The sequence below is a fragment of the Lepidochelys kempii genome, chromosome 2 (assembly GCF_965140265.1).
Source record: "Lepidochelys kempii isolate rLepKem1 chromosome 2, rLepKem1.hap2, whole genome shotgun sequence".
NCBI lineage: Eukaryota > Metazoa > Chordata > Testudines > Cheloniidae > Lepidochelys > Lepidochelys kempii.
In genome coordinates, this window is record NC_133257.1 from 76,550,032 (window position 1) to 76,564,871 (window position 14,840).

General features: G+C 50.7%; 1 protein-coding gene across 8 annotated transcripts in view; it reads left to right on the forward strand.

The window, feature by feature from the left end:
- Nucleotides 1-1,790: 1,790 nt before the first annotated feature.
- LOC140906745 (ras-related protein Rab-10-like) overlaps nt 1,791-14,840 on the forward strand; it is a 53,063-nt gene continuing 40,013 nt past the window's right edge. For 3 of the 8 annotated variants that reach the window (XR_012157230.1, XR_012157231.1, XR_012157232.1), the window contains exon 1: nt 1,792-2,502. Coding sequence is in view for 4 of the 8 variants with exons in the window: in XM_073331299.1 (XP_073187400.1) it covers nt 2,346-2,502 (157 nt within the window). In the remaining 4 variants the exon portion in view is untranslated. Of the gene's footprint in view, nt 2,503-14,840 lie in introns of all 8 variants that reach the window. The other 5 variants (XR_012157233.1, XM_073331296.1, XM_073331299.1 and 2 more) reach the window with 4 other exon arrangements.

Genomic DNA, 14,840 nt, shown 5'->3' on the forward strand with positions numbered 1-14,840 from the left:
AGTTCGAACCGGTTAACCCAGTCTGTTTGAAGTTCTGGGGTAGGTAAGAGCATGGAGGCTTATCTGTATAAGGAATTCTCTCCCCAAAAGCAGGGAGTGCAGGTTACACACAGTTCGCATTCTTTCTATCCATAAACAAAGTAGAAAGGACAGATAAGCATAGAAAAAAGACAGCAGCGTAGCTTTACATGATTATAGGGTCGCTTTCTGGGTTTTTTTCCTATCAGTGGAAAGTGTAGAAGATCTTTTTATACACACAAAGCATGAAAAAATACCTCCCCCCACCCCACTCTCCTGCTGGTAATAGCTTATCTAAAGTTGATTATCATACACATTGTAAGGAGAATGATCACTTTCGATAAGCTATTACCAGCAGGAGAGTGGGGTGGGAGGAGGTATTTTTTCATGCTTTTTGTGTGTATATAATATCTTCTACACTTTCCACAGCATGCATCCGATGAAGTGAGCTGTAGCTCACGAAAGCTCATGCTCAAATAAATTGGTTAGTCTCTAAGGTGCCACAAGTACTCCTTTTCTTTTTGTGAATACAGACTAACACGGCTGTTACTCTGAAACTTATCTAAAGTGATCACTCTCCTTACAATGTGTATGATAATCAAGTTGGGCCATTTCCAGCACAAATCCAGGTTTTCTCACCCCCCCCCCCACACAAACCCACTCTCCTGCTGGTAATTGCTTATCTAAAGTGGTTTCAGAGGAACAGCCGTGTTAGTCTGTATTCGCAAAAAGAAAAGGAGTACTTGTGGCACCTTAGAGACTAACCAATTTATTTGAGCATGAGCTTTCTAAAGTGACCACTCTCCTTACAATGTGTATGATAATCAAGGTGGGCCATTTCCAGCACAAATGCAGGGTTTAACAAGATCGTTGGGGGGGGGGGGGAACAAGGTGTTTGTCTCTGTCTGAGGGATTGAAGCAAATTCGGTTGTATCTAATTAGGGCTTGGCTGTAGACAATGGATTGTGTGATGTGTCCTGGATGGAAGCTGGAGACATGCAGGTAAGTATAGCGGTCAGTAGGTTTCTGGTATAGGGTGGTGTTTATGTGACCATCACTTATTTGCCACCGGACTCCTTGTTGTTTTTGTGGATACAGACTAACACGGCTAACCCCTTATATTTGACGAGTTAAGCAGCAAAAGGGGAAGATCAGCAGATCTTCTTGCTCTGACACTGTTTATAAGGATAGCTATGTCAGAAGGGAATGGACCATGGATGAGATTTATCTAGTGTATACAATGGGTCTGCTTGTGTATACAGGATGTTCTTTTACTCCCCTTAATGTTGTTGTTTGTTTTGTTTTGCTGCTGTAGTAAGCAGTACTGGAAAAGACAGGATTTTATCTATAGCATATGAACCCTGCATTAAAGCATCTTGTGCCCTGCTGAGGAAGAACAAATGAGCTGAATGGGTGCCAAAATGGACTTTCTGAGGTAAGTTCCTGTTAGGCTTTCACCACAGAGCCTTCTTCTTTCGAAACCACCTCAGATGATCGACCCTTTACTTCCCCTCTAGCAATAAGCATTACAAATTACTCAAACGATTAACCCTTTGTGTGGAGCAACTACTTTTCCATCTGACCTTCACACAAAAGCCAGTTGGCTGTGTGTGACATTGTACACTCGGCACTGGAAGGGTGGTGCAGGCTTCCCACTGCTCATTTCTGAGCGTGAGGACACAACCACTTCCGTGCCTTTTATGTAGGAACCTCCCAGCGCAGGGACTGGGGCTCGGGCGCCAGGATTTGCCAAGGGGAAGAAAAGTCAAATAGGGGCTAATGGAGGAAGCAGGCACAGCCAGAGCCCTGACGCTGCCCTCGGAGCGCTCAGCCAGACAGAGCTGGAGCTCGCTCACAGGCGGGCAGACAGACAGACAGACAGACAGAGCCCCGCCACTCCCAGAAGCTCACGCAGACAGAGCCCCACCCCCAGGAGCAGACAGATAGACAGACACAGCCCCACTCCCAGAAGCTCACACAGGCAGACAAAGCCCCGCCCCCGAAAACTCACACAATCTTTTCACAGCCCGACCACGCCCAGGCGCTCGCACGGACAGACAGAGCCCCACCCCGAGAAGCGGGGACAGACGGACAGACACAGCCCCGCCACCCCGAGACGCGCACGCACGCAGCCGGGCGGCGGGAAGCGGCTGTTTTGCAAGGCCGGAGAGTCCCGGAGCAGCTGGGGCCGCAAGCGGCGAAGGCGGGTCCCTCCTGCCTGTCCGTGAAGCTCGGAAGGACCCGCCCGCGGTGCCCCGGGGCACCGGCCGGGTGTTGCCGCCGCTCGCCCCTTTCCGGGACCACATGACGTGCCCCCGGGACGGGACATGGCTGGGCCGGGGCACTGCTCCGCGGGGAAGCCGCTGCTGGTGAAAATAGTGATGGCCGGGGAGTCCTGCGTGGGGAAAACCTCCATCGTGAGGAGGTACACGGAGCCCAGCCCGGCCGGGCCGCCCCCCGCCGCCTCTTACATCGCCACCGTCGGTGAGTGACACGGAGCCAGCGCCCGGCTCCCGGCAGCCCACACTGATACGCCCCCTGCATTCACACCCTCACCGACTGCCCTACGCCCCCTGCATTCACACCCTCACCGACTGCCCTACGCCCCCTGCATTCACACCCCGACACACACTTCTATACACTGCCCTACGCCCCCTGCAGTCACACCCTCACCGACTGCCCTACGCCCCCTGCATTCACACCCCGACACACACTTCTATACACTGCCCTACGCCCCCTGCAGTCACACCCCGACACACACTTCTATACACTGCCCTACGCCCCCTGCAGTCACACCCTCACCGACTGCCCTACGCCCCCTGCATTCACACCCTCACCGACTGCCCTACGCCCCCTGCATTCACACCCCGACACACACTTCTATACACTGCCCTACGCCCCCTGCAGTCACACCCTCACCGACTGCCCTACGCCCCCTGCATTCACACCCCGACACACACTTCTATACACTGCCCTACGCCCCCTGCAGTCACACCCCGACACACACATCTATACACTGCCCTACGCCCCCTGCAGTCACACCCTCACCGACTGCCCTACGCCCCCTGCATTCACACCCCGACACACACTTCTATACACTGCCCTACGCCCCCTGCATTCACACCCTCACCGACTGCCCTACGCCCCCTGCATTCACACCCCGACACACACTTCTATACACTGCCCTATGCCCCCTGCAGTCACACCCCGACACACACTTCTATACACTGCCCTACGCCCCCTGCACTCACACCCCAACACACACTTCTATACACTGCCCTACGCCCCCTGCACTCACACCCTCACCGACTGCCCTACGCCCCCTGCAGTCACACCCCGACACACACTTCTATACACTGCCCTACGCCCCCTGCAGTCACACCCTCACCGACTGCCCTACGCCCCCTGCAGTCACACCCTCACCGACTGCCCTACGCCCCCTGCAGTCACACCCCGACACACACTTCTATACACTGCCCTACGCCCCCTGCAGTCACACCCTCACCGACTGCCCTACGCCCCCTGCATTCACACCCTCACCGACTGCCCTACGCCCCCTGCAGTCACACCGTCACCGACTGCCCTACGCCCCCTGCATTCACACCCCGACACACACTTCTATACACTGCCCTACGCCCCCTGCAGTCACACCCTCACCGACTGCCCTACGCCCCCTGCAGTCACACCCTCACCGACTGCCCTACGCCCCCTGCAGTCACACCCTCACCGACTGCCCTACGCCCCCTGCAGTCACACCCCGACACACACTTCTATACACTGCCCTACGTCCCCCTGCAGTCACACCCTCACCGACTGCCCTACGCCCCCTGCATTCACACCCCGACACACACTTCTATACACTGCCCTACGCCCCCTGCAGTCACACCCCGACACACACATCTATACACTGCCCTACGCCCCCTGCAGTCACACCCCGACACACACTTCTATACACTGCCCTACGTCCCCTGCAGTCACACCCTCACCGACTGCCCTACGCACCCAGCAGTCACACCCCGACACACACATCTATACACTGCCCTACGCCCCCTGCAGTCACACCCTCACCGACTGCCCTACGCCCCCTGCAGTCACACCCTCACCGACTGCCCTACGCCCCCTGCAGTCACACCCTCACCGACTGCCCTACGCCCCCTGCAGTCACACCCCGACACACACTTCTATACACTGCCCTACGCTCCCTGCAGTCACACCCTCACCGACTGCCCTACGCCCCCTGCAGTCACACCCCGACACACACTTCTATACACTGCCCTACGCCCCCTGCACTCACACCCCGACACACACTTCTGTACACTGCCCTACGCCCCCTGCATTCACACCCTCACCGACTGCCCTACGCCCCCAGCAGTCACACCCCGACACACACTTCTATACACTGCCCTACGCTCCCTGCAGTCACACCCTCACCGACTGCCCTACGCCCCCTGCAGTCACACCCCGACACACACATCTATACACTGCCCTACGCCCCCTGCAGTCACACCCTGACACACACTTCTGTACACTGTCCTACACTCCCTGCAGTCACACCCCGACACACACATCTATACACTGCCCTACGCCCCCTGCATTCACACCCTCACCGACTGCCCTACGCCCCCTGCAGTCACACCCCGACACACACATCTATACACTGCCCTACGCCCCCTGCAGTCACACCCCGACACACACATCTATACACTGCCCTACGCCCCCTGCATTCACACCCTCACCGACTGCCCTACGCCCCCTGTAGTCACACCCTCACCGACTGTCCTACGCCCCCTGCAGTCACACCCCGACACACACTTCTATACACTGCCCTACGCCCCCTGCACTCACACCCCGACACACACTTCTGTACACTGCCCTACGCCCCCTGCATTCACACCCTCACCGACTGCCCTACGCCCCCAGCAGTCACACCCCGACACACACATCTATACACTGCCCTACGCCCCCTGCAGTCACACCCTGACACACACTTCTGTACACTGTCCTACACTCCCTGCAGTCACACCCCGACACACACATCTATACACTGCCCTACGCCCCCTGCATTCACACCCTCACCGACTGCCCTACGCCCCCTGCAGTCACACCCCGACACACACATCTATACACTGCCCTACGCCCCCGCAGTCACACCCCGACACACACATCTATACACTGCCCTACGCCCCCTGCATTCACACCCTCACCGACTGCCCTACGCCCCCTGTAGTCACACCCTCACCGACTGTCCTACGCCCCCTGCAGTCACACCCCGACACACACATCTATACACTGCCCTACGCCCCCTGCATTCACACCCTCACCGACTGCCCTACGCCCCCTGCAGTCACACCCTCACCGACTGCCCTACGCCCCCTGCAGTCACACCCCGACACACACATCTATACACTGCCCTACGCCCCCTGCAGTCACACCCTCACCGACTGCCCTACGCCCCCTGCAGTCACACCCCGACACACACTTCTATACACTGCCCTACGCCCCCTGCAGTCACACCCCGACACACACATCTATACACTGCCCTACGCCCCCTGCAGTCACACCCCGACACACACTTCTGTACACTGCCCTACGCCCCCTGCAGTCACACCCCGACACACACTTCTGTACACTGCCCTACGCCCCCTGCAGTCACACCCCGACACACATCTATACACTGCCCTACGCCCCCTGCAGTCACACCCCGACACACACTTCTGTACACTGCCCTACGCCCCCAGCAATCACACCCCGACACACACATCTATACACTGCCCTACGCCCCCTGCAGTCACACCCCGACACACACATCTATACACTGCCCTACGCCCCCTTCAGTCACACCCCGACACACACATCTGTACACTGCCCTACGCCCCCGCAGTCACACCCCGACACACACATCTATACACTGCCCTACGCCCCCCGCAGTCACACCCCGACACACACATCTATACACTGCCCTACGCCCCCCGCAGTCACACCCCGACACACACATCTATACACTGCCCTACGCCCCCTGCAGTCACACCCCGACACACACATCTATACACTGCCCTACGCCCCCTGCAGTCACACCCCGACACACACATCTATACACTGCCCTACGCTCCCTGCAGTCACACCCCGACACACACATCTATACACTGCCCTACGCCCCCTGCAGTCACACCCCGACACACACATCTATACACTGCCCTACGCCCCCTGCAGTCACACCCCGACACACACTTCTGTACACTGCCCTACGCCCCCTGCAGTCACACCCTGAGTCACTTCTATACACTGCCCTACGCCCCCTGCAGTCACACCCCGACACACACTTCTGTACACTGCCCTACGCCCCCTGCAGTCACACCCCGACACACACTTCTGTACACTGCCCTACGCCCCCTGCAGTCACACCCCGACACACACATCTATACACTGCCCTACGCCCCCTGCAGTCACACCCCGAGTCACTTCTATACACTGCCCTACGCCCCCTGCAGTCACACCCCGACACACACTTCTGTACACTGCCCTACGCCCCCTGCAGTCACACCCCGACACACACATCTATACACTGCCCTACGCCCCCTGCAGTCACACCCCGACACACACATCTATACACTGCCCTACGCCCCCGCAGTCACACCCCGACACACACATCTATACACTGCCCTACGCCCCCGCAGTCACACCCCGACACACACATCTATACACTGCCCTACGCCCCCTGCAGTCACACCCCGACACACACATCTATACACTGCCCTACGCCCCCTGCAGTCACACCCCGACACACACTTCTGTACACTGCCCTACACTTCCTGCAGTCACACCCCGAGTCACTTCTATACACTGCCCTACGCCCCCTGCAGTCACACCCCAACACACACTTCTATACACTGCCCTACGCCCCCTGCAGTCACACCCCGACACACACATCTGTACACTGCCCTACGCCCCCTGCAGTCACACCCCGACACACACATCTATACACTGCCCTACGCCCCCTGCAGTCACACCCCGACACACACATCTATACACTGCCCTACGCCCCCTGCAGTCACGCCCCGACACACACTTCTATACAGTGCCCTACGCCCCCAGCAGTCACGCCCCGACACACACTTCTATACAGTGCCCTACGCCCCCAGCAGTCACGCCCCGACACACACTTCTATACACTGCCCTACGCCCCCTGCAGTCACACCCCGACACACACTTCTATACACTGCCCTACGCCCCCTGCAGTCACACCCCGACACACACATCTATACACTGCCCTACGCCCCCTGCAGTCACACCCCGACACACACTTCTGTACACTGCCCTACACTTCCTGCAGTCACACCCCGAGTCACTTCTATACACTGCCCTACGCCCCCTGCAGTCACACCCCGACACACACTTCTGTACACTGCCCTACGCCCCCTGCAGTCACACCCCGACACACACTTCTGTACACTGCCCTACGCCCCCTGCAGTCACACCCCGACACACACTTCTGTACACTGCCCTACGCCCCCTGCAGTCACACCCCGACACACACATCTATACACTGCCCTACGCCCCCTGCAGTCACACCCCGACACACACTTCTATACACTGCCCTACGCCCCCTGCAGTCACACCCCGACACACACTTCTATACACTGCCCTACGCCCCCTGCAGTCACACCCCCACAGGCTGACACCTGAATTCACACCCCGACACACTTTATTCACACCCTGACCGGCTGACACCCACACATTCACACCCTGACACACAGATAATCACACCCTGGGAGACTGTCTCTCACACTCTTTCACACTGCACAAATATTTATTTGTATCTTCAAGACCGACTTTTATTCATTTGCAGTCTTCACTAAATTAGATATTTAAACACTGATGGTGAGGACCTAAATAGGGGGAAATGCATGGTTCTGTCTTTCCACTCCAAATCTTCCTCATACCAGCTGTCATGTGTTGGCATTAATTAATATGATATCTGTGACGTCCTCCTGTTGGCCTTAAAATTATTATTTATTTATTTAAAAAATGTTATTGCATTAGTGCCTAGAGAATTTAAATAAGGACTTGTTTACACTTACCAGAGGATCCATGAATGGTGATCGATGCATCTGCGGTTGATTTAGCAGATCTAGTGAACAGCCGCTAATTCAACTGCAGATCACTCTCCCGTCAACTCATGTGCTACACCAGATCGAGAAGAGTAGGGGGAGTCAATGGGAGAGACATAAGTAGATCTAAGCTATTCACTTAACTCAAATTATGTAGCTTAGGTCTTGGCTACGCTACAGGGGAAATTCAATCTAAGTCAAGGCCCCATTGCGCTAGGTACCGTACACACACACAGAAAATGATACTCCCTGCTCCAAAGAAGTTACAATGTAAAATAAAATGCGTAGTTCCTTCACCTTTAATGATAGGTACAAAGTTAAAATCCTTTCCATTTATTTTACTGACCTTGTAGGTAATGATTTGTCAGGCATAGTGTCTCCAAGGGAATCTCTTCTTCTTCCATAGGTGTGGATGGCTGTGTTTGTAATTGCCTTATTTCATGTGCTGTTTAGTGGAAACTTATAGAAAAAGTGTGCAGAGAAACCTGCATGTTCCAGCAGCTCTGCATATGCCCTGGACCAGCAGTTCTCAAACTTTAGCGGATCCCCTTTTCATTTTAAAACTTTCAGGGACCTCCAAGCCCCCCAGCTCAGCCCTATGACCCGCCACCACTCCATCTCTTCCTCTAAGGCCCCACCCCCACCTCTTTCCGACCCTGCTCCACCTCTGCACCTCTTCTTCCTTGCCTCTCCCCCCTCCCACCCCCCGAGCATGCTCCGTCCCCGTTCCTCTCTTTCCCTCCCAGTGCCTCCTGCATGCCCCTGAACAGTTGTTCCTCAGCATGGAGGAGGGAGGGGGAGGAGTTGATCAGCAAGGCTGGAGGCCCGGGACATGATTCTGCCCCCTCCCCAAGTGTCCTGTCCCTGCTCCTCCCCATCACTCCCAGGGCCTCCTCCATGCCCCTGAACAGCTGTTCTCCAGCATGCAGGAGGCACTGGGAGGGAGAGAGAGGAGTTGATCAGTGGGACTGGCAGCCCCAAACATGATTCCTCCCCCGAGCACATCCCGTCCCCGCTCCTCACCCTACCTTCCAGCGCCTCCTGCATGCTGCTGAACAGCTGTTCCCCGGCATGCAGGAGGCACTGGGAGGGAGGGGGAGAAGTTGATCAGCAGGGCCGGCAGACCCACTGGGGTATTCTCAGTCTGTGGACCCCAGTTTGAGAAATGCTGCCCTAGACCATCCCTGACCGGTGTTCTTATTGAAAGCCTCATACAGTTATTACCCTTATTAGGAATGTTGACGAGTACCTTTCTCCTCCATTGATATTGATTTAAATATGAATATTTATTGGTTTAAATATGAATACTTAATGTAAGTGAGGATGTCAGAATCTGGCCCTATGAGAGTTGGGTGAATTTGGCCCAGTTTCTAACTCCCTTACTTAAGTTGAGTAGTATCCTACTCTGCAAGTCATTCCATTGAAACCTATACGAATAAGGATAGCAGAGCCTATCAGAAAGGGAGGTGTCGGATAGCGAAATTGACCTTTGAAACCTGTAATAATGATGGAACATACATCATTCCTGTGGGATACCTGTGAAAGTGAATGTCTGCTTTCATGATGATACCTAATATTGGAAGGTTTCAGAGGAACAGCCGTGTTAGTCTGTATTCGCAAAAAGAAAAGGAGTACTTGTGGCACCTTAGAGACTAACCAATTTATTTGAGCATGAGCTACAGCTCACGAAAGCTCATGCTCAAATAAATTGGTTAGTCTCTAAGGTGCCACAAGTACTCCTTTTCTTTTTGCTAATATTGGAAGTGCACTCATGCCCCTCAGACTTTTTTCTCAAACAGATGGAATTTCTGGTACTCTACCTCTGTTCACTCAAGAATCAAAAGCTACTGTGTATCACAAAACTGATCATATTAAGAGTGTATTTTCAAAAGTTAAGTCTTATGTGGTTTTCAAAAACTTTTAAGAAAGTTTTATGTCCCATTCATGTTTTAAGCAAATTATCCAAATCTGAATAATGATTATTTGCATCTGGTTTCAAAATCCCAGGCAGGTCAATTTTGTGGTATACATTGGCCCTAGATTTTTAAAATCAGTGGGCTGCGCTGGTGATAAGTGCCAGACTAACAGTATTGGCAGTGGAAGCCTCCTGTCCAGAAAAGTGCAATGCAGGAAGCAACAGTTTAAATTTCTGCAGCAGCTTCCCAATTTGGCCTCAACTGTATCCTGGAGGGACAGTTTCCAGGGATGATAGAGCAGTTCAGACTTTGTCCATCTAGTCTTCTGTCTCTTTACTGAGTCTACCAACAAGAGTAGTAATTTTGATGTGAACATATGTCTGGTACAGTCTTGACTGAGAGCTTTCCTTTGTTGCAGCGCATTGCACACTCATCTGAAGGCCATGAATGGCTATTAATCATTACCTATCTGTCTGGAATTTCAACTGGAAGTGAAGTAAAAGGCCCGTACCAGTACTCTCAGATATTTAGTCCCTTAGGAATTTGAGTTTTTGATGGGATTGTGTGTCATCAGCTTACCTTTATTCAGAGATAAAGATAGTAGTCACAGAAGAAAAAAGATGGGAGGGGAGCTGTTGAGGGTCGCTTTTTTTGTCACAGCAACTAGGCATTCCATGTTGCTGCAAGTAAGCCTGGTAAGACTCCAAAAAAAAGTGTCTTGTAGCTGTTGTTAATAGACTCTACTTGTTGAAACTTTCTAAAATTATATATTTTAGAAAATGAAAACATGCTTTCACGGTAAATTTTCATTGAAAGCATTTTATGCAGCACTTAAACGCTCAAGGATGGTTGCCCTTCCTTGTTAGAAAAAAAGGAGAACTTGTGGCACCTTCGAGACTAACAAATTTATTTGAGCATAACCTTTCGTGAGCTGCAGCTCACTTAGGATATAGATATTCAGGCCTGTCTGTAAAGGCCTATATGCTAAGAATTTAGGTGTATTCTTATCACTTCGCTAGTTATAGAGGAAGAAAAGAAAGAATCAAAATCACTGTCTGCTGGTGTAAGGGCCTTCTCTTACTGTCAGGTTTCAGAGTAACAGCCATGTTAGTCTGTATTCGCAAAATGAAAAGGAGTACTTGTGGCACCTTAGAGACTAACCAATTTATTTGAGCATAAGCTTTCGTGAGGCCCTGTTCTTAGGCTAAGGCCTTTGGCTAAGCGGCAGAGGCAGCCATAAGCTGGGAAGCGAACGGTCACATCCTCACATTCCAAACTCTGTCACATTGACAGAAGGCAATCTGGGGCTGTTAGAAAGGTGATCTGATCTATCACCTCCAGAGAAAGGGAAGAGCCTAGAGGGTGTAAAAGGGTTTTTGATAGTTTTCTGTTCAGTAAGGACTCCCTTATCAATAGCTGGGATGTGAAATCCTCATTTCTGTGTTGTTCTATCATTGTAGTCCCCATTTCCCTATTGTTTGTATAATCACTGTCTGGTTCTGTGATTGTTTCTGTCTGCTGTATAATTAAGTTTGCTGGGTGTAAACTAATTAAAGTGGTGGGATATAATTGGTTAAATGCATGTTACAATATGTTAGGATTGGTTAGTTAAATTTCAGTAAAATGATTGGTTAAGGTATAGCTAAGCAGAACTCAAGTTTTACTATATAGTCTGCAGTCAGTCAGGAAGTAAGCAGGGGGAATGGGAACAGGGAATGGGGGTGGGGAAATTGGAATCATGTTTTGCTAAGGGGGGGGAAACGGGAACAGGGACAGAGGCAAGGTTCTGTGGTGTCAGAACTGGGAAGGGGGACACTAAGGAAGGAAACTGGAATCATGCTTGCTGGAAGTTCACCGCAATAAACATTGAACTGTTTGCACCTTTGGACTTCGCGTATTGTTGCTCTCTGTTCATGCGAGAAGGACTAGGGAAGTAAGCGGGTGAAGGAATAAGCCCCCTAACATTCCTCCTCTTCAGTTATACAGTTTGGGTGAATTATAAGCAGTTTTATAATTAAACTTAGACGGATCATAAGGCAGATGCATCATATTGAAAATAGTACACTATAAAGAATAACTTTTTATTTAAACAATGGCACAGGATAGAAAGCCATAGGGAAAGCCTATGAACAAAAAAAAATCTTGTGTACAAGTGAACATGAAGCTTCTGCACAGTACTTATTTATTATAGGTATGAAATAAGTTGTTATCCTAGGTATTGTCTTCTTGACGGTGCCATGTGCTTCTATGTGGGAAAATATTTGTGGAGATCTTGGTTCTAAAAAGGTGAAGCTTCCACTTATTTGGGGAAGGGAAAGAACAGAAGGGAAGGAACAGACAATTGTACTTTGAATTTCTGTTCAAAGGGATGAATTCAAGTTCCACTTTTTTGGGGAAGGGAAGTAGCAGGCAGTTGAATGCGTCCCTTTGAACAGAAATTCAAAATACAAGTTCCACTTTTTGGGGGTAGGGAAGGAGCAGAAAATTGTATTTTGAATTTCTGTTCAAAGGGACACATTCAAGAGTGTGTGTATGTCTGTAACCTTTTTCGTCCTTGTTTTGTTACGCGTAAATTACAGAAATCTAAAACTGAAATCTCCTTTCAGACAGGAGTTTGTTTTTCTCTAGGTTTGCAAATTGGTTTATATCATTGTGACACAGAAACTCCCTGGGAGCTGCCACCTGATGTGCCAAGCTTTCCTGCCCAGTCAGCTTAGGACTTCAGTGCCCTGCCTGGTTTGAGCCAGACCCACTAGCCTGCTCCAAACCCAGACCCAGGCCTGAACCATGTCCCCTAACAGCTGTAGGCTTAACTGAAAGCAGCTTACAGAAGTGTTCCTGTCCTTGACAGGGGTCCAAACCCTGAATAAATCCTTTTTACCCTGTACAAAGCTGTCTTACTGAGTCCCTTGCTTGTGGAGATCATCAACACCTCTCTTAGAGAGTCTATTGCTTTGAAGGAAGCAATAATGCAACCTTTGCTCAAAAAGATGTTTCTTGATGCTGACACTCTTGCTAATTACTGATCAGTAACAAATCTGACTGACCCTAACCCTAACCCTAACCCTAAATCTTCACTTCTTGGATAAGACTGTGGAGAAGCTTGTCGTGGAACAACTCTCTCACATTATCTAGGTGCCACTAACCTCCGTGACCCATGTCAATCTGGGTATATAGACCTGACTTTGCCACAGAGTCCGTGATCTCCTCCTGGCAGGAGATGATGATGAGGTGTTCGTGCTGGTGGTATTAGATCTGTCAGCTGCCTTCGATACCACTGATCATGGTATGTTGGTGACTCATCTGCATAATCTGACAGGAGTGGATAGGGCTGCTCCTCAGTGGCTTTGCTCTTTTCTTTCAGAGAGGTCTTAGTGGATAGTTGTGGGCTATTGCTTCTCCTCTCAGCTCTCAAATGTGAGGTCTCGCAGGATGCCATTCTGTCATCCCTCCTGTTCATATATGGGTCATTTAGGAGGGTTAGTAAGGAGGGATGGGGTGCAGTGTCATCACTATGCTGTTAGATTAACTGTAGGTCTGGCTAGTCTGATCTGGACAGTGCGGTTCAATGCCTCAGCCAATGTCTAGTTGAGATGAGGGCACGGATGAGACCAGGCTAACTGAACCTCACCCAGATAAGACCGATGATGGGTTGGGAAAAGCCTCTGGAAGAGATGGAAGAGGTAACATCACCCCCTTTGACTGAAGGAATAATCTGCCTTTAGTTACTAGTGTTGCAATTTAGGGGTGACTTTAGACTCCCAGCTGCTGTTTGACAATCATATTACATCCATCCAAATGCATCCGATGAAGTGAGCTGTAGCTCACGAAAGCTTATGCTCAAATAAATTTGTTAGTCTCTAAGGTGCCACAAATCCTCCTTTTCATATTACAGCAGTGACCCAGTCAGCTTTTTGGCTAGGAAGTTACGACCTTTTCTTTCAGATGCAGAGTTGCCACTGTTTTACCCGTGCTTTTGTTACGTGCTTTTGTTACGTGAGGATTAGCATATTGTAATGTGATGCATGAGACTGCACCTTAAATTTAAAACCATTTGAAGACTAAAGATTGTGCAGAATGTATCTGATCGCTTATTGAGTGGGGCACTGGTTGCCCGTTGGTCTTTAGCTATGGCCTATGAAGCCGTTAATAGCCTTGGACCTGTCTACCTGAGGGATTGCCTCTCTCCGCATGCCATACTGCCACAGCTGTGGTCAGTAGAGGTGTTCAGGCTGGATCCCCCTCTTTATAAGAGAGCAGGATAGTTGGGGGGCATTCTCTGTGAAGATTCTCTGGAACTTGCTTCCTCTCTTGACCTGAAATAGCCTGAATTTGGTGACTTTCTGGGCATGCTGTAAAAGGCACCTGGTAGAGAGGGGTTTTGGAAAGGGCTGAGAGTATGCTTCCTAGATGCTGAAGGGTGTGTGTGTGGGTGGTTGGCTGGCTGAGTTTCTGTGGAACTGATTATTTTAAAGCTGATGAGTTTTAATTGAGTTGTATTTATTGTATACTTAATTATGTTAGTTCTCCTGGAACCTTGAATAGGCATCTTATTATTTAAATATAAAGAAAGAATGAATCATAAATACTGGGTTTTATCACATTCCAGGTTTTATATGATGAATCCAAAGAAGAAAATACAAGCTCCTGTTTTCAAATAACTTTTATCTCTGGGCTGTGATCAACGTTAGTTTTGTTATGTTGATCACATTATATAATACATTGGCCTAAAACCATCTGAAATATGTGAGCTATCTTTGGCACTATATTTTTCATTTTTCTTGTCTTTTCAATTTGC